The 25,742-nt window shown below is 44.4% G+C and overlaps 1 protein-coding gene across 1 annotated transcript; it reads left to right on the top strand.

Annotated features, from left to right (window-relative positions):
• The first annotated feature begins 1,379 nt into the window (after positions 1-1,379).
• Positions 1,380-22,773, top strand: Myh3 (myosin heavy chain 3). Its single transcript, XM_005332879.5, has 39 exons — positions 1,380-1,583; positions 3,395-3,538; positions 3,981-4,137; positions 4,943-4,970; positions 5,339-5,447; positions 6,065-6,157; positions 6,913-6,976; positions 7,057-7,155; positions 8,058-8,161; positions 8,245-8,383; positions 8,781-8,899; positions 8,991-9,140; positions 9,868-10,038; positions 10,129-10,435; positions 10,552-10,622; positions 11,548-11,635; positions 11,720-11,837; positions 12,290-12,413; positions 12,502-12,638; positions 12,723-12,978; positions 13,192-13,434; positions 13,524-13,700; positions 13,804-13,949; positions 14,030-14,120; positions 14,934-15,323; positions 15,429-15,555; positions 16,532-16,650; positions 16,825-17,021; positions 17,395-17,578; positions 18,238-18,403; positions 18,696-18,820; positions 19,494-19,802; positions 19,928-20,131; positions 20,206-20,331; positions 21,249-21,419; positions 21,527-21,631; positions 21,798-21,893; positions 21,992-22,129; positions 22,629-22,773. The coding sequence occupies exons 1-39, from the start codon at positions 1,380-1,382 to the stop codon at positions 22,653-22,655; spliced, it is 5,823 nt and encodes a 1,940-aa protein (XP_005332936.2). The 3' UTR covers positions 22,656-22,773.
• The last annotated feature ends 2,969 nt before the right edge of the window (positions 22,774-25,742 follow it).

The following is a 25,742-nucleotide window of genomic DNA, read 5'->3' as shown; positions in this document are numbered from 1 at the left end:
AAAGGTTCATTGCTCTGTGCTGTGGCCCTTCCTGGCTTTTATATGGTGGCCCTCACTTTTCCTCCCCAGTGTTTCCACAGAATTATTTAGATGTAGAGTTAAATCTCCCTGGGCCCAAATGCTTAGCCATGATCTGCCTCCAACACCTCACCGAAGTTGGGGCTCTCTCCTCCTCCCACTCTTCCTGTCCTCCTCGAGTGCCTTCGTGGGCAGGATCGCTATGGACCCCTGTGAGTCTGTCCATGGGCTGATGTTCTCCTGTTGCCTCTCTGATAGAGGAACTGGGCCAGTGTCTTCCCTACTTGGGCTGGACACCTGTCAAGTGTCTCTTCCCTGAGGATCACACTGGCTATGACCACCAGGTGGAAATCAGCCAATTTCAGAGATTTCTTCCATTTGCAGATAACAAGGAAGCCTGTTACTACAAGCGTTTTTATCAAGGGCTCTGTCCCAATTCCTGCTTCTAAATGGAAAACATTGCAGACTGAAGAAGGTGCCAGAATGAACTAGGGGAGCTGGACTGCTGGATATTTGGAGGCTTTCCTTCCTTAATGGCCTCCTTGTGGGTCATCCCTATCCATTCCTCCAGCTCTCCTCTGGGCTAACACTTTCTTTTCTTTTTTTAATTTCTTGTCCTTTATTCTTATTACTTAACTCCCATCAAGAGCTGATTCCAAACAGAACCATACCAGGCAGTCCCAACTGTACCTAAGCTCCTCTGTGTGTGTACTGTCACAGGTCCATAGTTCCACGGCTGCTGCTGCCTTCTGCTGTCCTCCTGCGGGTGTGACTCTCAGGTAAGAATCAGCCATGTCCCTTGGCTACTGAAAGTTTCTGGGTGGTTCCAGGTCACCCATTACTCCCTCTTCCCAGTGGCCTTCTGAAGCTACAAAGCTTAGGCAGGAAAGATGAGGTACAGAGTCCAGAAAGGTGGCAGCACTGTGACCTTCCACACAGGGGCTGTAGGCAGAGACTCACTTCTATTCTTAGCCACTGAAGGAGCTGCACACTATCTTTGACGAATGCCTTTGTTTCTCCATGGTGTTTATTTTTAAATATTCCCTCTGCCACACACGGGTATTTCAGAAGAGGAAAATAAGGTCTAGAGAGTAGTGCTCATCTCTAGGACCCATTCAGCAAATGGAGAGAACTAAGTAGTTGGGATTAAATAAGGTCTATGCCTTTTGCATGCAGTAGCTACTCAATAAATATGTGCCAATTTGATTTTCTCAGCCTAAATGCTTTGAGTGGAGCTCCATCAGGCATGAAGTCAGCCTTGTTCTTGGGGGAATCCCATTTGAGGGTCAGGTGGGGAGCTGCCTGGTGCCAAGACCGGGAGGCAGCTGAGCCATGGGTGGATTTGCCTTGCAGCTGACATCATGAGTAGTGATTCTGAAATGGAAGTGTTTGGCGTTGCCGCTCCTTTCCTCCGGAAGTCAGAAAAGGAGAGGATCGAGGCTCAGAACCAACCTTTTGATGCCAAAACCTACTGCTTTGTGGTTGATTCAAAGTACGAATATGCCAAAGGCAAAATTAAGAGTACCCAAGACGGGAAGGTCACTGTGGAAACTGATGACCACCGGGTAAGACTTGTACACTCCCTTTGTGGGCAACTGGCCTTCTGTTCCTCATGTTACCTTGTATATGCCCCCATCCTACCTCCAGCCACTTCCAGATGAGGCTCTTGGATGCCTCATAGGAAATGGATTTAGACTTCATGGGTGTCCTCAGAGAAAGCAAGGCAGTACTGGCCTCAGGTTGCAGAGTGGGAAAAGAGTCCCACTTGTGGTAGATCAAAGCAATTAGCTTTCAGGTGCCTTTATCAATGTTCACATGCTCTGGGCCAGAGAGGATCAGCTTTATGTGTCTCAAGGGTGTGGAGTTGGGAGTCCAATACTAGGAAGAACGCTTTTAGAATATTCTCCTGTGGTAGTCTAGGTTTCTCTCTAATTCTAGGAATGGCCATCTAACAGAGGACATATGGAAAATACATAAGGGATGCTAGTGGATCATAAGCTCAATATGAACTAGCTGCTTGCCTGGATCAGAAATGCGATTATCATTGTGGTTCACTATAATCTGTTCCAAGCCACTGTGGGAATGAATGCTGGGAGAAATTCTGGATTTGGACTTTCTATTTTCTCTAATCTTGAACACAAGAATCTGCAAATGTTCCAAGAAAAGTCAAAGAGTAAGAGACAGATAGAAGAGGAGTGAGGGAGGGAGAAAAAAGAAGGGAAAGAGGAAAAATAAAACCCGAGAGACAAGTAAAGGCGATGACGTCATTGAGTTGGATGAAGGAAAAGGGCATTGAAACTTGTCATCTAGTGCTACCGGGCATTGAAGCCCCCAAAGGTAGCTGTCTACATATTTTAGATAAAGAAGCTAAGAATGGGCTTATAAAACGGTGCACGAGGAGCTAGATTTCATGAAGGGTAATCTAGGACCGTCTGAGAAGCCTTGTGCAAGGAGGATGGATGGTCCTGAATGGTGTGGATGAATTCCTGCTTGGAGGCAGGGAAAAGGCAGGCTTCCACTCACATTGTCTGGAGACAGGAGCAGGAAAACTGGCCAATTTCAGAAGGGGTCACATAAAGAAAGGAGGTGGGGGCAGGATGAGGAGAGGAAGATGGCTCCCCCCAAGGATGCCTGAGGCTCTGCCCCGCTAAAGCCTGAGGGCCTTGGGGAAGAGGTTTTGCTTTTTGAGAGGAGTGCAAAGACATTACAGTGCACGGAGACACTGCATCTGCCTTGTGGTCCCCTCCCCTGGCTCATAATCCTCTGTTTGCAGAAGGGCCCGGAGGGGTAAAGTGGGGCTGCAGGACTTTTATGAGCATGTGCAGGGAGGGTGGTAAAGGGGGCAAGGTGTGGGGTCAGGGGGCTGGACAGCTGCCTTCAGAGTACTCCAAATCTTGGCTAACTCAGAGACCACTGACCTGGGGATCCAATGCCACCTCCCTCTCTGTCTTCTCTCCCTGCCTCAGGACTGCCCTGTGGACATGCCATTTTCTCTGAGTAGGGAGGAAAACTCCCCTCAGTTGCTGGAGCTAGGTTTTGGCATAGTGAGCACTGCAGAGCTGAACGGTTCCTATTGGCTCCCCCTCCTGCCCTCAGTCCCCACATCCTGCACAGAGATCCTCTAGTCTCATTTCTGTCATTGTTCCCTCACTCCAGGCCCATCAAAGCAGAAAAGGGAAAAAGTCTTCAAGAAACCGAAACAAAGCATATTCTACCATCAACATCATAGCCGCCTAGTAGCCTCGTCTTCCTTTGCTGTCACTCAGGTGTTCCCCAATGTTCCCCTGCTGTCGCTGTGCCAGTCTTTATAGGAGATGGACACCTGCAGCAGCAATGCACAAACAATAGTTAAGCACCAGAACTCTTCCTCTTTCAGACCCTGGTGGTGAAACCGGAGGATGTGTATGCAATGAACCCCCCCAAGTTTGACAAGATTGAGGACATGGCTATGCTCACTCACCTGAATGAGCCTGCAGTGCTGTACAACCTTAAGGACCGCTACACGTCCTGGATGATCTATGTCAGTGGTGATGGGCCTCGTGGCTTTCCTGGGACATTTGACATGAGGGGAAGAGGGAACGGGAGGTGGAGACATTTGTGTGGGTGACAAGGTCTTGAAAGATGTGTGTTTGACCTGCTGTTGAGGGGAAATGGAAAAGAAAAAAGATGAGAAAGCAAGAGATGAAGGGGGTAGGAAGAAGAGGGGTTGTTGGCAGGAAGGTGGGGAGGAAGACAGAGAGCTGGCAGAGCGGGAGAGATGAGGCCAGGGTGGGATTGGCATTGTCACTTTCTGCATGAGGTCCAGCCACCCTCCTCCCTGAGACTCAGTTGCCTCATCTATAAGTAGAAGCCATGTCTCCTCTCCATTATGAGTTTTTCAGAAAGAAACACAAATAACAACAAAGGCTAAAGTTTTTAATATACATATACATGGATACATATGTATATGGTTTCCCCCACAGACCTACTCGGGCCTCTTCTGTGTCACTGTCAACCCCTACAAGCGGCTGCCGGTGTACAACCCAGAGGTGGTAAATGGCTATCGGGGCAAAAAGCGCCAGGAGGCCCCTCCCCACATCTTCTCCATCTCGGACAACGCCTATCAGTTCATGCTGACTGGTGAGCACCCTAGGAAGGGGCAAGAGGGCGAAGCCTGCACTGGACAGGCTCAGGGCAGCTGTCCCTGAGTCCTGGACCTGCCCCCTCTAGTGTCCAGCACAAGGAAGAGAGGGGGAGGAGCGCAAAGAGGCCAGACCATTTAGGGCTTTGCAGGCCAGGACAAGTTTACAAGAACTGGTTAATGTAAGGGAAGAAACACACAAAGGAAATACAGAGAGATAGGTGAGGCTGCTCACAGCAACACAGGTTTATTCCAGACAAACCTGCGGAGGGGGGTCCTGGCAGAGGCTGACACCTGGCTTCCACTTAAAGCCTCAGGAAGTTATAGGGGAGGGAAGGGGTAGGGAAAATTTTGCAGTTTGGCCACTGCTAGGGGATAGCAGTGGAGCAACAATGAGAGGTAAACAGGGCATATGACAGAATAACAGGGGGCCAGGTGTCCAGGTTGTCAGGGAAGGATTCTCGTGGTCATCACCATCATTCTTTATGCCGGCCACTGTACCACGTCAAACTGGATGTCTCTCAAGATTTCAGTTCCAGGGCACAATTCTCATCATAGGATATTATTGTCTGGGGTTTAGATCAGGCTGACTGTTGTTCTGGGTCACAGTAAACACAGGGTGACAGTTGTTCTAAGGTGGAGGATATGTTTTAAAATGGCATTGCCTAAATCAAATTCTCCCTAACTTACACCACATGAAACTGACATTGCACAATTTAATGGACTGCTTGAGAGATAGATGGAATTAGGGAGCTTTTTTTTTTTTATATTGCCATCAACTCTGATTTATTTTTCTTTTGGCAGATCGTGAAAACCAGTCCATTCTGATCACGTAAGTATTCAAGGAATAGACTGGTTTCATAGCTGTGGCCAAAGGTGTTACTTGCATTATTCTGTTCATTTAAAAGTTTTGGAGAAAGTCTACAGTGAACAGATAGGTTTGGGATGGGCACAAAAGCATGCATAAGACCCCAGAAAATGGGAATTACCTATCTTTGAGTCAACTAAGCAAGTGACTAGGAGGCCTCCTGCCTGGGGCTCTGTCTCTTTAAGTGGTCTCTCAAGTTTGTTTGATAGGTGTATATCAGATGTGGTTCAGGCTGTCCAGATGGGTGATATCTATATGATATTTATACGTTTAACAGGACTTATTTCTTCTTCTTTTTTCTCCTTTCTCTGTCTTTCGATCGCTCTGAATAGCGGAGAATCCGGGGCAGGAAAGACTGTGAACACCAAACGGGTCATCCAGTACTTTGCAACAATTGCAGCTACTGGAGACCTCGCCAAGAAGAAGGACTCCAAAATGAAAGTATGGAGGGGAGAAAGGCTTGTTCAGCTTGTGCTTCTAACCTCTGTCTTAACTTCAGAATTAGGAGGCTCAGTGTCTTCACATTTCCCTCTGCAAGGAAAGGAGGGCAGGCTAGGATGTAAAATCTCAAAGGATAAGTGATCATCTTAGACAACACAGTATGTAGATCTCACAGGACCAGATCCTGTGATTTCTTCAGAAATAAGGCTCCAAGCCGTAACTAAGAAAGATGAAATTGGGGGCATCTCAGGATGCCTGTCTTTAAGGGTAGAATCAGATACCAACCAAAAAGAGCAATAGTCCATATCTGCCTTTGAACTCAAATGTGTAGCCACATTATGAAATGAATACAGACGATCTAAATGAACTGGAGAATCAAGTGTTCAAGTAATGTCCTAAAGGGAGACCCAGCTAGTGTCAAATACGAGGGGATGGGAAAAGTGTTTTGAGAAGGGCATGCTGTTGATTTGGTTGGTCCTCAAATTGGAAAGTCAGGGAGGGAGGGACAGGCCTCACCAGAGCTGCCAGGCAGGAGAAACAGAACTGGTGAGAAGTTTTCATTGTCATGTTTGTGGTTTAAAAATAAATCTTCCTTCCTCCCTTGATTTCTTCATCAGGGCACTCTGGAAGATCAAATCATCAGTGCCAACCCGCTGCTGGAGGCCTTTGGGAACGCCAAGACTGTGAGGAATGACAACTCCTCCCGCTTTGTAAGCCTCAGTTGGTTGCAATTGAATCTTATTTGTAGATTACAAGACAGGAAAGATGCCTGTCCCAGGGAGTTTAGAGACCAGTGGAGAGCAACAGTGAGACGATGTGACAAATAAGACACTTTCCCATGAACATCAATAAACAGGGCATGTGACAGAATAACTGGGGGCCAGGTGTTCTTTAGATGGGGTTGGTAGGTAAAGCCTCTCTAAGGGGCAGTTCTTTGGCACATGAACCAAGATCTGCAGGATGAAAAGGAGCCAGGCTTGAAAGTCATCAGGAGGAGGAAGGATGAAGGGAAGAGAAGCACACAATCCCTGAGGTGGGGAAGGGCCTGGGGAAGGGACCTAACGAGAGTCTGTGAGGTAAGGGGGCAGGTTGCATGAGACAGGCAAGAGGGAAGAAGTGACCTGGTCATGGAGGAGGACACAGGCCACAAGAAGTTATCTGGAATCTACTCCTAGTACAACAGGAAGCTCCTAAAGGATCCTGTAAGCAGGGAAGTGATATGGTTTGATGCACATGCTGAAAAAATTAGTCTAGTTACTTTGTTGTCTAAATATGTGCAAGGGATGGGGGAGCACAGGCCATGAGGAACAAGAGCAACAAGGCCACACCATTACTGGAAAGAGAAGAAGGGAGAAGTGGGGAAAGGTTCAAACTACAGGGGAAGGCTCCCGTTCACACTGCCCTGGAAACCAGGTGGAGTCACTGGAGCCATGGTAGGATCAGGTCTCTCTTTCCCCCTCTGCAGGGAAAATTCATTCGAATCCATTTTGGTACCACTGGAAAGCTGGCCTCGGCAGACATTGAAACTTGTAAGTAGATAAACTGGGATCAGATGAGGTCTCAGCAATTGGGGAGCACTTTGGAAGCCAGGGCTTTGTTTGTGTTCCAGATCTGCTGGAAAAATCAAGAGTCACCTTTCAGCTGAAGGCTGAGAGAAGCTACCATATCTTCTACCAGATTCTTTCGAACAAGAAGCCTGAGCTCATAGGTAAGGGAGTTACTGGCTGCCTTGGTCTTCATGCACCAGGGGTTGTGAATCACTACATCATGGAGAGTTGTAATCTGTCCATAGGTGGCTCTACAACCAATGAAGGACATTTATTTTGGGCCCATCATGTGGCTGTTTGGGCAATGACATGCCAATGTGAAAAACATAATCAGAGAGTCAGTAACAAGATCAAATCACTATTGGATTCAGCCCTGGCTTATCAAAACCTACTGAATAACTAAGCCTTTAATTGTCTTTGAGCGCCCCCTTGTGTTCTGGCACAGAAACCAACCTCTCATCAAATGTGAGGCCCAGGCATCAGCCTGTGGAGAGTCACTCTGCTCCTTGTTCTGTACCTAACAGAGGCATCCGTGCACACTGTCTTCTCTGCTCTCTGGCTGTGTCTGCTCAGCCTCTGGTCAGCGGCTTTTCAACAAATTTTTTTAAAGGCTATGATTATACCAAACAACCTGTGCTTCCCACAGGCGGGGTAACCTCCTGTCCTGACTTTCACTCAGCCAGTTTTCCCTATTAGCTTTCCTTAACCTACAATGACATGCATCTGTCATATTTGAAGTAAGAAAATTTAAATATTCTCTCTAAGAGTTTTTTTTTTTTTTTTCAATGCTGGGGATAGAAACCCAGGGCCTCAAGCATGGTAGGCAAGTGCTCTACCACTGAGCTGCATTCCGAGAGTTCTTAATCTATGTAGCATTGAGAGACTGCAAAGTCTCCCCTGGACTGTGTTTTTAGTCATAGCCTTAATATTGTGAAGCTGTCTAGAGGTTACTAACTCTACATTTAATTTGGCTCCAGCAGTTAAAGTCCTAGGCCAGGATGCAAGAGCTCAAACCCACAAGGTGACATTTTCTTGCATCTCCTCAAACTATTTGTCATTTCAGAGCTGCTTCTCATTACGACCAACCCTTATGACTACCCATTCATCAGCCAGGGTGAAATCCTGGTGGACAGTATTGATGATGCTGAGGAGTTGTTGGCTACAGATGTAAGTGGGAGAGATGGAAAATGTAGTGTATTCCTCCTCCATCAATGAGGCAATGGACTAACAAGCTGTTCTTTCCATGCCAGAGTGCCATTGACATCCTGGGCTTCACCCCAGAAGAGAAATCTGGACTCTACAAGCTGACGGGAGCTGTGTTGCACTATGGGAACATGAAGTTCAAGCAGAAGCAGCGAGAGGAGCAGGCGGAGCCAGATGGCACAGAAGGTAAAAAAATCCCCACAGCAGACCATAGGCCAGAACTGGTAGGTTGTTCACCATTTGATGTTTCTCTTGAAACCAGTTAATACTTTTTCTACCTAGAGGGGTACAAGACCCTTTTCTGGGCCTCAGATGCCTATAAGCACCATCACTTCCCACTCTAGCAGAATCCCTAGAAAAGTCCTGTTTCAGATGCAATGAGAAGTAACCAGGGCTTTCTGGAACCTAAGTCTGCCTTTTCAGAAAATCCCCATCATATTCTCTGAGTGACTTTCCCACATAAGCAGCTCAATGTTATGGAAATGTAAGACATACCAAGATGAGCTCAGCCAAGCTTTGAACCACTGCATGATTTTCAGAGTCTCTTCTACCTTGTTGAACATTAGCTTTCTTTTGTTAACAGTGGCTGACAAAACAGCCTACTTGATGGGCCTGAACTCCTCGGATCTCCTGAAAGCTTTGTGCTTCCCCAGAGTGAAAGTTGGGAATGAGTATGTTACCAAAGGTCAAACTGTGGATCAGGTAAGGTACTAGCTCAAGGCCAGAAAGGGACCAAAGTCCCTTATGGTCACTGTCTTCCTACTTATTAGCTGATCTTCCCCACCCCTCACAGGTCCATCATGCTGTGAATGCCCTTTCCAAATCAGTTTATGAGAAGTTGTTCTTATGGATGGTCACTCGCATCAACCAGCAACTGGACACCAAGCTCCCTAGACAACACTTCATTGGGGTTTTGGACATTGCAGGCTTTGAAATCTTTGAGGTTTGTATGATTTGTACTCTTCCTTTTATACATGTTTGTATGGGGAACTTGTTTTTCATAATCCTAAAGGGAAGATGTCAAAGTGTTTATTTTGTAGAAAAGCTAGATAGAGTGAATCAGGTTAAAAAAAAAAAGGACCATCTTGGGAGGGTTTGTATCATTTTGAGAGGCAAAGACTTCTGTAAAGTGGAATTTTAAAGGACATCGCCAAATAGTTTAACACAAACAAACAAACAAACAAAAAATGCTATCAGTGACTTAGGGAAAGCCAGAAAGACAAAGATACAATTTGAGAGTAGTAAGTCAATCATGTAATATTTTTGTATAATTATTCTACTGCGTCCATGAGAAAAGCATACAGATCATCAAAGTGTGTATTTAGTCTCTAGGCAGCACTAGACATGCAGGAGAAAAAGAAAAAGCCGAGCTTGTGGTTGTAGTTGGGGGAAAGCGCAAGTCAATAAGGTGCACAGAAGAGTTAGCACAAAACAAAGTGCACAAGAGATGCTCAGACTATGGGAACTCAGGAGAAGGAGAAACAGTTTCTAGTTGGACGTTTGGAGGTCAGACTCCATGGAGGAGAGGTGGTCAAAGCCTGGAAGAATGTGACTTGCTCTGAAAGGATGAATGAACAGGGGAGGTCCAAGGCAGTAGGCAGGAATGCTAGTGGGTCTCTGCTTTTGAAAGTAGACTAATTTTTCAAATGAATGTTATATTTTGGTATCAGTATAATAGCCTGGAGCAGCTGTGCATCAACTTCACCAACGAGAAACTGCAACAGTTTTTCAACCACCACATGTTCGTGCTGGAGCAGGAGGAGTACAAGAAGGAAGGCATCGAGTGGACCTTCATTGACTTTGGGATGGACTTGGCTGCCTGCATTGAGCTCATTGAGAAGGTAACCTTCTCTGTCTACTTGGTTCCTTCTGCCCATGTACTCTGCTTTTCACATTTACCCAGATGCCTTTTTGCCTTGTCTTAAATCTAGCCACTGGGCATCTTCTCCATCCTGGAAGAGGAGTGCATGTTCCCCAAGGCAACAGACACCTCCTTCAAGAACAAGCTGTATGACCAGCACCTGGGCAAGTCCAGCAACTTCCAGAAGCCCAAGGTGGTCAAAGGCAGGGCTGAGGCCCACTTCTCATTGATCCATTACGCAGGCACTGTGGACTACAGTGTCTCGGGCTGGCTGGAGAAGAACAAAGACCCCCTGAATGAGACTGTGGTGGGGCTGTACCAGAAGTCCTCCAACAGGCTCCTGGCACACCTCTATGCAACCTTCGCTACTGCGGATGGTAAGAAACTCCAGAAACAGGGAGGGTCTTGTCCTCACATGATCTCCTTCCCTTTGTTCCACAAGACCCAGTAGACTTTGTAGATCCAACAGCACCAACCCTCTTGTTTCTTTCAGCTGACAGTGGGAAGAAGAAAGTTGCAAAGAAAAAGGGTTCTTCCTTCCAAACTGTCTCTGCACTTTTCAGGGTATGAAAAATACAAGTTTATTTGCTTCTGGTTCACTTAAGTAATATCAAAATGAGAAATGGAGAGAGATTCTCTACCCTGAGTTTATTTTAGAATAGTAATACTGTCTGAAACTAATCACTGAGGTCAAGGGATAATATGATCATACATACATGAGGTGGAACAAATGTGGAGCCAAAATTTCTTTCCTTTTCTTTTTGAAGGACAATTTTTATTATTTTTATGTGGGGCTAAAATTTCATTGTCAATTGTACTGCATTTGGCTGAGTTGGCTGGCCAGGGAGGAGAGTTCCCACCACCAACTCTCCAATTCACCTTTAGGCAACAGTAATAGCAGCCCATGCTGTGGCAGGAGCAGGACACAGGTCCAAAGTTGATTTCAGAAACCATTTTATACTCTGGCTCACTGGGAGGTAAAAGACTGACAGGTTGAGTTCCCCTTATCTAAAATACTTGGGACCAGAAGTGTTTCAGATTTTAGACATTGGAATATTTCTTATACACAGGAAATTTCTTGGGGATGGGACCCAAGTCTAAATGTAGAATTCATATATGTTCCATATATATCTTATACATATAATCTGAAGATGTCTTTATGTAATATTTGTAGTGCACCTGCATTTTCCTTATGACCCATCACATGAGGTCAGGTGTGGAATTTTCCTCTTGTAGTGTCATGTCAGCACTCATAAAGTTTTAGACTTTGAAGAATTTTGGATTTCAGACTCTCAGGTTAGGAATGTTTAACCTGTGAATCAGTTCTTTTCCTATACCTCTAGACATAGGACTATTAAAGGAGAGGGTTCATTTTACTGTTCTTTGGAATTCGTGATAAATTTATATACCTAACTTATTTTTCATTGTAACATATCTGTGTCTTTGTAAAAGCCATCAGTGGGCTGTTAAATTGATCTTTTCCTTTTAGGAAAACCTGAACAAGCTGATGTCAAATTTAAGAACTACTCACCCTCACTTTGTGCGCTGTATAATTCCCAACGAAACCAAGACACCAGGTGAGGCACCTGATGGCTCTCTAGAAGGTGCTCAGTTTGTGAGAAATTCTGTGTGAAGCTGACGTGTCTTGCTTCTGCTCTCAGGGGCTATGGAACACAGCCTGGTCCTGCACCAGCTGCGGTGTAATGGTGTGCTGGAAGGCATCCGTATCTGCAGGAAAGGATTCCCAAATAGGATTCTCTATGGGGATTTTAAGCAAAGGTATGCAATAAAAATATTGTATATGCTTCTTAATGAGATATACAAAGACTAGAATTTTAGAGAGATATTGGCATGAAAAAAAAAGCATTTCAAAAGAACAGTTGTAGGCTTTCATATAAAATAAATAACCTGCCACTCAGTCAAGACAAACTACACTTGTTTCTTCCATGTTTTTCTCTGGGACTGATCTGATATACAGAATGGCAAAAAAAAAAAAAAAAAAAAAAAAAAAAAAACAGGGCCTAAAGGTCCCAAGGTCTAGATTCAGGCTAGTTAGCAGTGAGACTATGGTCCAGTTTGGTTTTCTTTTCTTTTCTTTCATTTTTTTTTTTTTTTTTAACTCTTGTGAACTTGGTCTTCTGGCCTTTAGGAAGAGAGGCCTAGAGTTGCTGGTCTCCAGGGTTTTCGTCTTTGTCAACAGCTTATAATTAATTCTGTGTCTACAATGGCAGATATCGAGTGCTGAATGCCAGTGCAATCCCAGAGGGCCAATTCATCGACAGCAAGAAAGCTTGCGAAAAACTCTTGGCCTCCATTGATATTGACCACACACAGTACAAATTTGGACATACCAAGGTAATGCCTCAATTCTGACAGATGCTGGCCTATTTGTCTTGTTAACGTCTCCAGACAACTGACTAAAGTCACTCTTCTCCCCTCTAAGGTATTTTTCAAGGCAGGCTTACTGGGAACCCTGGAAGAGATGCGGGATGACCGCCTGGCCAAACTGATCACCAGGACACAAGCTGTGTGCAGAGGATTTCTCATGCGTGTGGAGTTCCAGAAGATGGTGCAGAGGAGGTAGAGCAAGGTCTTTGTTCAAATGTGCACTCTCTAGGGAGAGAGGGAGGCTCCCTTAGGAAAGAACAATGTCGTGTTTTTTAGGGAGTCCATCTTCTGCATCCAGTACAACATTCGCTCCTTCATGAATGTCAAGCACTGGCCCTGGATGAAACTCTTCTTCAAGATCAAGCCCCTCCTCAAGAGTGCGGAGACTGAGAAGGAGATGGCCACCATGAAGGAAGAGTTTCAGAAAACCAAGGATGAACTGGCCAAGTCAGAGGCAAAAAGGAAGGAGCTAGAAGAAAAACTGGTGACTCTGGTACAAGAGAAGAATGACCTGCAGCTCCAAGTACAAGCTGTATGTGTTTTAGAAATCTTTTCTTTTTTTCTTTTTAAAAAAAATATCCTTCTAGATTTGTTTATGTATTTAGGAAAGCTGGATTATTTGTGGGATTTTTTTAAAATTTTGTGTTGAGATGCTCTATAAAGGATTTCATATAGAACATAAACACTGGAACATCACAAACCTTATCTCATTCAAGGAAATTGTGATTTTTTTGTTTTTTTAAAGGAAAGTGAAAACTTGTTGGATGCTGAGGAAAGATGCGACCAGCTGATCAAAGCCAAATTCCAGCTTGAGGCCAAGATCAAAGAGGTGACTGAGAGAGCTGAGGATGAGGAAGAGATCAACGCTGAGCTGACCGCCAAGAAGAGGAAGCTGGAAGATGAATGCTCAGAACTGAAGAAAGACATTGATGACCTTGAGCTGACACTGGCCAAGGTTGAAAAGGAGAAGCATGCCACCGAGAACAAGGTACTGTCCTGGTGGGTCTTTCTTGTTTGATGCAGTCATTGCAAACTAGACTTTATTTCTTTTTATAATTGCTTGTGACTTCTTCTTAGGTTAAAAACCTTACTGAGGAACTGGCAGGGTTAGATGAAACAATTGCAAAGTTAACCAGAGAGAAGAAGGCCCTGCAAGAGGCCCACCAGCAGACCCTGGATGACCTGCAGGCAGAGGAGGACAAAGTCAATTCTTTGAGCAAAATCAAGAGCAAACTGGAACAGCAAGTGGATGATGTAAGTAAACAGTGTTCATCAGGACTCCTTCAGGGCTGAAAGAGCACCCAGGGGTCCTCTTGCAAAGCCTTTGTTCCTAAAAGGAAATGGTGCTTGTTTTTAGCTGGAAAGTTCTCTAGAGCAAGAAAAGAAGCTCCGAGTAGACTTGGAGAGGAACAAAAGGAAGCTGGAGGGAGACCTGAAGCTTGCCCAAGAGTCTATATTAGATCTGGAGAATGATAAGCAACAGTTGGATGAAAGGCTCAAGAAGTAAGTCCTAAAACCACTGCTCTCAATTTTATTAGTTACTGGGGATTCTGTTTTTATGCAGTGTACACTTCCCTCCTCAGGAAAGATTTTGAATATAGTCAACTACAAAGCAAAGTGGAAGATGAACAGACTCTGGGCCTCCAGTTCCAGAAGAAAATCAAAGAGTTACAGGTAGGAGGCCTTTGGATTTCTCTTTCACGTGTGGTGTCACTCACTCAGTGTGCTGGAGCTGTCTGCTCTAAGCCATTTAGAACAAATGGGCAGGACAATGGGGCTGCCTTTCTCACAGTTTCCTTTCCTGCCTGCTGACTCTGCAGGGATGCACAGTGATTCCCATAACTTGAAATAAATTCACAATTATTTGGGCCAACATTCAGTTGAGTAGAAAATATCCTGGGTTGGTCACTTCGGGGGTAATGACCATGCTGGTAAGGAAAAAGCCATTTGAAAGGAAATTTAGCAATATTCCTATTTTTTGGGGAAAAATCCATAAATAGGTTTGTCTGATAGGAAAGGAAGCTAACCTGTTCTTTTATTTTTATTAACATGCATTACTTAATATGTACACATTAATTGGCTTCAATGTGATATTTCAATGCATGCATAAGGCATGCACTGATCCAATTCAGCCTGCCTTTATACAACCCCCCCCCCCATCCTTTCCAACCTCTAGTAATCACTATTCCACGTTCAGGCAGATTTTTTTTTTAACCTCCACATATGAGAACACGTGATACTTGTTTTTCTGTGCCTGACTTATTTCACCAAACATGTTGTCTTCCAGTTCTATCTTATTAACTGCACATGATAGGATTTCATTCTTTGTATGGTTGAACAAAATCCCATTGTGTATATGTACCACCTTTTCTTTATTCATTCATTCGTGGATGGGCTCTTAGGTTGATTTCATATCTTAGCTGCTGTGGACAGTGACCCTGTGAGTTAGTTACTCTGGAGGAGTGACTGACTGCTCGCTCTGTACAGGCTCGCATAGAGGAGCTGGAAGAAGAAATTGAGGCGGAGAGAGCGACCCGCGCCAAGACTGAGAAACAGCGCAGCGACTACGCCCGGGAACTGGAGGAGCTGAGCGAGCGGCTGGAGGAGGCGGGCGGCGTCACCTCCACCCAGATCGAGCTGAACAAGAAGCGGGAGGCGGAATTCCTGAAGCTGCGCAGGGACCTGGAGGAGGCTACCCTGCAGCACGAAGCCATGGTGGCCACGCTGAGGAAGAAACACGCGGACAGCGCGGCGGAGCTCGGGGAGCAGATTGATAACCTGCAGCGGGTCAAGCAGAAGCTGGAGAAGGAGAAGAGCGAGTTCAAGCTCGAGATCGACGACCTCTCCAGCAGTGTGGAGAGCGTGTCCAAGTCTAAGGTGCCTGGCTAGGGTGGGAGACACGTAAGGGAGACACGTTGCACCTGGGACCCTTCATACCTGACCACTGCCCGCCTTCTCTCCCTTTCCCAATACTTCATTCAGGCCAATCTGGAAAAGATATGTCGAACTCTGGAGGATCAGTTAAGCGAGGCCAGGGGCAAGAATGAGGAGATTCAGAGGAGCTTGAGCGAGCTGACCACACAGAAGTCTCGGCTTCAGACTGAGGCAGGTGAGTGATGTGCAGGAAACCAAAAGGGCGAAAACACAGGCGCCTAGAACAGCGTGTCTGAGGGAGAGTCTCTAGAAAAGAACATTTTCAAGAGAGAAGTAATCAAAATAACCTACAAAGGGGGCCATCTACATTTTCCTAAAGGAAGAGAACACTGAGTTTGGTAAAAACCAGAGAGAATAAGAAGGGACTCAAAATATCACCTTGTTTAAGCTCTGTCACAATTAGGATCAACTTGCTTCAGATGAAATCTCATTGGCAGAAATAGGACGAGAAACTAAGACTCATGGCCTTTCTGCTTCTTGATGCACATCATGTGCATTCGGGTGTTTTAGAGAATAAAGAGAGAAACAGGGCCAATTGCTCTTAATGTGTCATAAAAATATAAAGGAACATTATTTGAGGCTTTTACATTGAAAATGTGGCTCCACCCAGGACTGGTCTGTCATCATAGGTTTTGCTCATCCATCTTTTCCTGCATCCATAGCCAAGACAATGGAGATGAGAAGTGTAGCTAGTTGTCACTTCTACAATAACCTTAAGGTTGACCTCTGGAGTCATAAATTCCCACCCTCTTTTTTTCTCTGACTTTTGTATAAGGATATAAACCTGAACTTACTTAATTTACGCAAGAGTCTAACTTCACATTATTAGAAATATAAATCCAAAATATTCCTCTTTATGACCAACAAACAGCTGGAAATACCAGCCACTGGAGAGGTTTAATGGGAGTTGTTAAGAACCACTGGTAATGCTTCAATTTACAATTATTCCCCCCACCTTTTTTTTAATGAATAGAAGCCACTCCCATCTTTCATAGTTTAAAATGATATCAGGTTATGCTTTCCATTTCTTCTTCAAGAAGAGCCCACATCTTATCGTTTATTCTTTCCCCAGACCTTAGTACAGGGCCTTATACACAGTAGAAACTTGGTGAATGAATGAATGCCATGAAAATATTTCCTTCTGGATATAGGTGAGCTGAGTCGTCAACTGGAAGAAAAGGAAAGCACAGTGTCTCAACTTTCCAGGAGCAAGCAAGCATTTACTCAACAAATAGAAGAGCTCAAGAGGCAACTGGAAGAAGAGAGCAAGGTATCTCCTCTGAAGGATACTCCCTTGATCTAATTTTCATATACTACCTGCAAATAAGATAAAACAAACAAAACTGCAACTTTATTCCATAGGTGATGTTAGCAGGGAACATACCTAGGTTGTATGATGCACATAGGATTAAGTCCACTGGGGGCTCTTTCTTAACTCCCACAGGCCAAGAATGCCCTGGCCCACGCCCTGCAGTCCTCCCGCCATGACTGTGACCTGCTGCGGGAGCAGTATGAGGAGGAGCAGGAAGGCAAAGCCGAGCTGCAGAGGGCGCTGTCCAAGGCCAACAGTGAGGTTGCCCAGTGGAGGACCAAGTATGAAACAGATGCCATTCAGCGCACGGAGGAGCTGGAGGAAGCCAAGTACGCAACTCTCTGCCCTTAGAAGAACTAGAAACCTTCAGTAATCATATGGCTTTAGAACTCCTTGGGGATACATTTGATGAATTTGTTTTTGTTACTAGATGTTTTCCTGTTACATGTGCCTTTGAATATAGTGCTGTGCCATTAGAGGAACTTACTGTTAGTACATTTCATTAAGACAAACAACTTTGATCTTGCTTAAAGACAAGACAGATTATTGATCACGGATTTTGAGCAGACAGGGAATTCTCCTGGGCTTATGAAAGCACTGGGTGTTTGAATCACATAGATTAGTGATTCCAACTTGATGAACAGTGATGTTCAAGAAGATTGAAACTTAAATAGCATCTGCTTTTCTTTCATATTCTTTAAGGAAAAAACTTGCTCAGCGCCTTCAAGATTCTGAGGAACAAGTTGAGGCAGTGAATGCTAAATGTGCTTCCTTGGAGAAGACCAAACAGAGATTGCAAGGGGAGGTTGAGGATCTGATGATTGATGTGGAAAGAGCCAACTCTCTGGCCGCTGCTCTGGACAAGAAGCAGAGGAACTTTGACAAGGTGTGGGATCAGCTTCTTCTTGGGTGAATACCATGATGTGGGGGAAATTCTAATAGCCATGGAAGGATGAGACTGGGCCTCATACCTGACTCTACCCATTCCCAGGAAGGTGGCCTTGGGAAAGTCTCTGAACTTCACCAAGATGTGGTTTCCTTGTCTGTGAAACAGAATGGGAATGGGATGGGGGTGAAAATCCTTTTCCAACATTATCAGTGGATATTAATCAATTTCTACAATGTCATTCAGCCCCAAGCCTTGTTCCTTCCCTCTTGTGTCAAGATGGTTGTTATGTGGTACTCTAACTTGGGTTCCAAGGACAGGCTTTTGGAATATTCCCCTCTCAGTATGGCAGATAAGGATGATTTGAACCAATGTTTTAATAAAACTCTTAGAAGTTCAGGGCCATTTTCATATTAGGAACAAAGCAATTTAGCCTAACTAATTCCTTCCCAAAAGATCCATTTGCTTTTTGGAGATAGCAATTGTTACGGATTATCTTGAGTAAACTGATGGAATGAAATCCTGGTTAGTCCAATAATCAAGAAGGATCCAGACACCACCAACTTAGTACTAACTCTGAGACTATTTGCCTTATGGTAATATTTAGTAAGAAGCTTGGAGGAGAACTCTTAGAGATCCCTTCCATCCTGGTGTTTCAGGTGCTAGCTGAGTGGAAGACAAAATGCGAGGAGAGCCAAGCAGAACTGGAGGCGTCTCTGAAGGAGTCCCGGTCTTTGAGCACTGAGCTCTTCAAACTGAAAAATGCCTATGAGGAAGCATTAGATCAGCTGGAAACTGTGAAGCGTGAAAACAAGAACTTAGAGCGTAAGCTGCTCCAAACAGTGTGCGATGGTCCGAAACCGCCTCCCTTCACACTCCATAGCCAGTGTGCTGGATAGGGATGGCTCCATTATTCAGATCCCCGCATGCATGTGTATTGAGGCACCCTCAGAAAGCGTTCACTATCCAAGCGTTCTTTTTGAGTCTCTCTGAGCTACATCTTATCTCTAGGAAACAGGATTCCTTAGAATTTTAATAAACTAGTGAATTGGTGCTTTGCATGCCTGGCAACCCGTGCAGAGGCATCCAAGTACAATGGAAACTTATTTCATTGCAGAAGAGATAGCGGATCTCACAGAGCAAATTGCTGAAAATGGCAAAACCATCCATGAGCTGGAGAAATCAAGGAAGCAGATGGAGCTGGAAAAGGCTGATATTCAGCTGGCTCTGGAAGAAGCAGAGGTGAGCATGAATACTGGGGGAGGCGGCATCAGAGACAATGAGGGGGAGCCTGGGAGGCCAGCTGAGCCCATTCTGTGTCTTGGCTTTTGCCTTTGCAAAATCACAGTCCTAAAGCCTTTCCCTTTCCCGTCAAAGAGTGTAACTGAGGTTGAATGAAATAATACCTGTGAGTTATCTTGAATGCATTGGAGAAAGTCATTACATTTAAAGAATGAGATTTTACAAAATCTTAGGTGAATTTCAAATATTTGTAAAGTGCTTCCTGCTCCGGGGAAATATGATGATTTAAATTTATTGTTGTTGGGCATGGTGGCGGAGGCTGAGGCAGCAAAGCCAACCTCAAAACTCAGTGAGACCCTGTCTCCAAATACAAATAAAAAGGGCTGGGGATGTAGCTCAATGGTAGAATCTCCTCACCACCCCCAGATTCAATCTCCAGAACCATGAAATTAAAATAAGTGTTATTATTGTTTTATTGTATAATCAAAACTAAATAGCAGTGAACCTTATTCTATTTTTGCACTGAAGATAATTTGAGGTTTTTTTAAAGTAGCTTTGAATATTATTGAGTTCGATTTAGGAAATATCCCACTGAAGTTTTGTTACCCCAAAGGTCATAGAACAGACTTATAACAGGCATGGATACCATTCGTTTTGCTTTTGTTTTTTAAAGGCTGCTCTTGAGCATGAAGAAGCCAAGATCCTCCGAATCCAGCTTGAACTGACGCAAGTGAAATCAGAAATTGATAGAAAGATTGCTGAGAAGGATGAAGAGATTGAGCAGCTGAAGAGGAACTACCAGAGGACAGTGGAGACCATGCAGAGTGCCCTGGATGCAGAAGTGAGGAGCAGAAATGAAGCCATCAGGATCAAGAAGAAGATGGAGGGAGACCTGAATGAGATTGAGATCCAGCTGAGCCATGCCAACCGCCAAGCGGCAGAGACCCTTAAGCACCTCAGGAGTGTCCAGGGACAGCTGAAGGTTGAAAGGGCTCCCTTGGGGGGTGGGAGAGACCTCTCTTGTCCTCATATTCTCAAAGATAGAGAGATGGCTCATGGTCCTAGTACCTCCACTTCAAATAGAATTTTCCTTTTCCCTCTGGCTAGGACACTCAGTTGCACCTGGATGATGCTCTGCGGGGCCAGGAGGACCTGAAGGAGCAGCTGGCAATCGTGGAGCGCAGAGCCAACCTGCTGCAGGCAGAGGTGGAGGAGCTGCGGGCCACACTTGAGCAGACGGAGAGGGCCCGGAAACTGGCTGAACAGGAGCTCCTGGATTCCAATGAGAGAGTGCAGCTGCTGCACACCCAGGTAGGGGCAGAGAGGACAAGGTGAGAGGGTTCGGCCTCCGACACAGCTGTGTAACGCCCATCCTCTTGCTGCAGAACACCAGTCTCATCCATACCAAGAAAAAGCTGGAGACAGACCTCACCCAGCTCCAGAGCGAGGTGGAAGATGCCAGCAGGGATGCCAGAAATGCTGAGGAGAAGGCCAAGAAGGCCATCACAGATGTAAGGCTTCTCTTTCCTGTTTCGCAGGGCCACCAGAACCATGCTTCATTAAAGTCTATGGTCTTCCCTCATCTCCAGATAGTGCCCTGTGAGACAGGCAGAGTCTCCCCCAGGACACACAGGGTGGACATGTTGCTCCAATACCACTCTTACCTCCCCTCAAACTCAGCAGTTACCCCCTCAACATTTAAAAGTAGGACATAGGAAAAAAAAAAAAAGAAGAAAGAAAGGGATCACATCCTGCTTATTTTGCCCATGGAACGGCATGATTTTCTTTCCTTCACTATCTGACTTCTTCCAGATATGGGAGTGAGGCTTCCTGCTGTCACTGTCCTATTAGGTTTCTCTCCCCTTTGTCTAGCTGAACTTCCTGGGTATCCTGGAAGCTCCAATAGCACCACCTGCTGCCTGATGGGAGAATACTACCTCAAAAACTATTTTGCTTTCCTGTGTGTTCAAGCACCACCTTAATTCTCCAGACGCCTTCCTTTAATCTCCAAATTTGTGAGACTGGGTATTCAATCAGTCTTCTTCAAGTCTCAGGATCCTTTGAAAATAATTATCAGTGATAATGAAAGAAAGAATTCTTGGAGTGGAACAAGGTCCCAAGGAGTCCAGTTTCAGGAAAGGGAAGATACTGTTTCCCATCCAGGCCTTGTGGGTTTCATTTATTAGGTTATTTATATCTCGGTTATTTTAAACAGTTTTTATCTCTCTCACATATATATTTATTTATATGTGTGTATTTATATATGTGAGTGTGTATTGCTAGGGTGGAAGACATGCTCACTAATTGTCCTACTTATTATCCTTTGACTTCAGCCTGGCCTCTGGTTTCCTCTGGGGCACCCAAGTTTCAACAGCTCTAAGGCCCCTAAGCTTTGTCTTCATCTGTGTGGGTCTGATTTGTTTTTCAGGCCGCCATGATGGCTGAGGAGCTGAAGAAGGAGCAGGACACCAGCGCCCACCTGGAGCGGATGAAGAAGAATCTGGAGCAGACAGTGAAGGACCTGCAGCACCGGCTGGATGAGGCCGAGCAGCTGGCGCTGAAGGGCGGCAAGAAGCAGATCCAGAAACTGGAGACGCGGGTACTTGCAGGAGCAGCTCTGGCAAAGCTGAGCCCAGCAGCCTCCACACTAATTTCTTGATCATTCATGCTCCAACCCCACACTAATTTCCTGACCATCTCCCTCAGATCCGAGAGCTGGAGTTTGAGCTGGAAGGGGAGCAGAAAAAGAACACAGAGTCTGTGAAGGGCCTAAGGAAGTATGAGCGGCGAGTCAAAGAGCTAACGTACCAGGTAGGCAGAAAGAAGACCCAACAAGCATTTTCTCTGTAAGGTGCAAATGCCACCTTGGATTCTCCACCTGTGTAGAGGAAGAAACACTTGAGCCCAGCAAACTAGCCAGGCCTTGTACATCTCTATTTCCTCTTCTCTAACAACATTCCATTTTTGTCATTTTTAGAGTGAAGAGGACAGAAAGAATGTGCTGAGATTGCAGGATCTGGTTGATAAACTTCAAGTTAAAGTCAAGTCGTACAAGAGGCAGGCCGAGGAGGCTGTAAGTCAGGGAAGAGGGTAGCTTTGCAATGGTGGCCTGGTCCAGTTCCTACGGGAGCTCAGAGAGAGAATCTTATCTGTTGGGCTCTTTGGTTTCAGGATGAACAAGCCAATGTTCATCTCACCAAATTCCGGAAAGCTCAGCATGAGTTGGAGGAGGCTGAGGAACGTGCTGATATTGCGGAATCCCAAGTCAATAAGCTTCGTGCCAAGACCCGAGACTTCACTTCCAGCCGGGTAAGCTATTGACCCTGGTGATTGCAGGGAACCCTTTCCTTTAGGGCGGGGGAATCTCAGGCTCTGGAAGAAAAGGAATTTGCTTCAAGTCTCTGAGCTGAGCACTAAAGTCAGGTCAGTAGTTGACAATACAAAAAACATCATTCATCCAGAAAAGGGATGAGATGAGGAGTGCCTAGTGAGCTCTCTCAAGCGCCCCCTGCTGGTATAAAAGAGGCTGCTGCAGGAATACCCTGCAGAGCCGAATGAGCTTATCTGCAGTCACTATACAAATAGGAGGATTACTACTCAGAGTATGGGACTTGCTCTATTTGATGGCCAGTTTCTAAGGCTGTAGGGTGACTTCACATTGCTTAATGGTACATCCTCCCAAGGTCCAAAAAGTATTTTGTGTCCCACCAAGATAAACAAGTAACTCCCTGATGCTTGCTGGGAGAGAGGATGGAGGAAATATGTTTGTGCTGCCTGACTTGATTAAAAGTGTCCACTTTCTTTCCAGATGGTAGTCCACGAGAGTGAAGAGTGATCGAGCCCTGCTGGAACAGGACAGAAGATATGCAAAATGTATATTTTCATGCTTCCTGACCAACATTTAACTTCCATGTGACTCCTTTTCACATGAAATAAATTTTACCTTGTTTTCAGTTTGGGGCATTTCATTGGATTTGTCTTCCTCTTTCCAGCCTGGAAATGATTCCTTGGATGATTTTTATGCCCAGTGTTGAACTCTCCATAAGCAGAGGGCTTTGTAAATGCAATTGATGAGTGCATATATATGGGAGGGAGAGACTGCTTTGGGTTTAAACTTGAGAGGTTATATAAAAAAAGAAAAAAAAGACAATTAGGTTAGCCATTGCTTTGGCAGTGGGTAGGACGGAGTTTTTCAAAAGAGTCATGTCTTAATATGATATAAGGGAAACACATATGTAGGTTCAGAAAACTCTGATTCAACTTCATAGGGTTATAAGGAAACGGACCAGATCACCCTCCTCTATATTCTACAGGGGAAATATCTAGTAAATATTTATTGGGTGGTTGCTCCATGCAAGCAACTGTGTCAGTAGGAATACACAGATGAATAAAACAGTGTCAGGTCCTTTTAATAGTTCAATCTAGATTTCCCACATATCTGTTATCTTGGCTGAATCTGCAGTATTTCAGAGCAGCACAACCCCAAACCTCACTACTCAACTCAGGGTGGGCCTGTCATTATCTAGAAAAATACAGCAGGAAGTCAGGATAACTATCCTGCTGACCTGTGGCTGGACATACTGTCTTCTAACCTGGGACCGTTTGTCATAATTGAACTCATCAGAAAGGGCTGCCAAGTTCTTTTATTTATCTGATTCTAGAAGATTAGGAGATGACCCAGCTTGACTCAGGTGGGAATTAAAGTAGTTTGAATCAGGTGGGAATTAAAGTCCATGGGGAGTTCTCTTCAGTGCTCAATACCAAGTTAAGCAGCTTCTGGAATTTGCCATTAGGATAGAAAGGGGGCTGCTATGGATGTCCTATTTTGCCTGTCAGTGATTTCAAAGCTTTTTGTTTCTGAGGCCAAATCACTGTCACTTTGACTTATTTTCAATACTTCACAGCAACACTATGACAGAAAAGTGAGATGTCCTTCTGGTGGTATCTGTTCCTGAGAGGAAATTACAGCAATGTGAACAAGTCTGATCCATGCCCAGGCCTCAGACCTGGCCAAAAGGGCTACAGTCATTCAGTCATTCAGAATTTATGGAGACCGCTATGGATTGCTTTCCTTGGAAAGCTGGCATCAGAGAGAGCAAACAAAGTTTCTCACTGCAAAGATATCCCAATTATTAAGAAAAGAGGAAATGAATTGGAATTTCACCACTCTGATAAGAAATAGAAACCCTTAATGAATTATGACTACTAGAATCATTAGAAAATAGGCAGCTAGACATAATATGTCCCCTGACGGAGGTACACACTGTTACCTACAAAGAATGCCTGCCCAACAGCTTCCCTGGATCTGATCAAGCCTAGGGATGTGACTGTTACCAATTTAGAAGCAATACAGGGGATAGAGACATTAGGTGCAATCAATAAAATCCAAGAAATAGGGAAATCGATGGAACAAATCACCTAGTTCTTTCTTTTTTCCCCCATCTAATTCTTTCAATAAATAAATTGCAAATCAAAAATAATAGAAACGAAAGGGGGAACTATAGAATAAAAGAGATGTAATGGGCTTATCTATCAATTGCACTATATGGACTTGGTTTGTATAAATAAGTGTTAAAACATAGATACACATATGTGTACTCTATTTTGTTAAATCTGAATACAGACTGGATATCTGATGGTGATAAGAGATTCTTGTTCATTTTTAAGGCATGTGGTACTGTGATTATGTTTTCTGAAACAATCCTTATCTTTTAAAAGCACATGCTAAAATATTTCCAGATAAGAAGGGAAGGGAAAGTAAGCAAACTATCTTTCAAGTCAACTCATATGACAGAATTTAAGATGTGAAGAATTAATAAAAGAGGTTTCTGATTTATTTTATACAGAATGGGGCCTCAAACTTGAAAATCTCTTGAGGCTTTGGGACATGACAGTGTCTACTTATGGGAAAATGTGCCATGTCTCATAAAGGAGATGAAATGAAGTTTGATTCTGGAAGTTACCTATGACTACCTCTATTAGGCTTTGATTTTGTGAAGGATATACATGAGAAAAATTCATTTTCTAAGAGTTACTATTAAGATGAATTTTACCAGCGTTCCATATAGTAAAAGATATCCATGATTATGAAACCATAAGCCCTGTTATTGAAGAGAGAAAAATGAGAGTAGGAAGTCCCTTCGAAATAAAGAACTGCTGTGCCACAGAGGCCAGAAAGCGGGTGGGGCGAGTCTTATCTGGCAATGGAAAGGAGGAAGATAAAATCAGCCACAATTTACTGACTCTTACTGATGCACTCAGTACACACTATCTCTTATCATCCATATAAAGACTCAGTGATGATGAACTTGACTTAATACACCTGCTTATTATAGATGATGAAGAAACTAAAACAGTGGGCAACTTGCTGAAGGTCAAAATGGCGGAGCTGAGCATGTCTTAAGATTCCAAGACTGATTCATCCTACAACGCACTGACTATTTATCTGAGCAGCTGGCCTAACAGATATGAGAAACACCTTGAGGAGGTGGATCATGGGACAAAGAAGTGTCAAAAATGGGCTAATAAGACCCAAAGAGTACTTCTTTTCTGATTACGATTTCTGATCACATCTTTTAGGCATTCCATTATAACCCTTCTCTTGCCTACCAAATTGGCCTACCTCATCCTCAGATAGTCTACCCTCAGACAGGCCATTCCATCATTTGGTGGAAACATGGGTGACCTTTAGCTTATTTGTGATGTCCACTGGCTCTTCTGTTCATGAGCTCTAAAACAGGATGGCAAAAGGATGAAGGGTCTTCTTCCAGTGTATGTCTTTGGGAGGGGTCCCCCATTTACAAATTTTAAGGGCCATTGCAATTATTTTTGCCTTTTTAAAATATATTGCCACAGTCTTCTATTCTTTTTTTTCTGGTATTGAGTTTATTTTATTTTTCTTCCTATAATCTTCATATGATCC

The sequence above is a fragment of the Ictidomys tridecemlineatus genome, chromosome 3, assembly GCF_052094955.1.
Source record: "Ictidomys tridecemlineatus isolate mIctTri1 chromosome 3, mIctTri1.hap1, whole genome shotgun sequence".
Classification (NCBI taxonomy): Eukaryota; Metazoa; Chordata; class Mammalia; order Rodentia; family Sciuridae; genus Ictidomys; species Ictidomys tridecemlineatus.
The sequence above is the reverse complement of the archived record's forward strand: the minus strand, read 5'-3'. Positions and strand labels throughout refer to the sequence as shown.

Coding starts and splice junctions, on each gene's coding strand:
- Myh3 (XM_005332879.5), top strand. CDS start 1,380: ATGAGTAGTGATTCTGAAATGGAAGTGTTTGGCGTTGCCGCTCCTTTC. Junction 8,162..8,244: donor AGGAGTTGTTGGCTACAGAT/GTAAGTGGGAGA, acceptor TTTCCATGCCAG/AGTGCCATTGACATCCTGGG. Junction 20,132..20,205: donor TGCAGCTGCTGCACACCCAG/GTAGGGGCAGAG, acceptor CTCTTGCTGCAG/AACACCAGTCTCATCCATAC.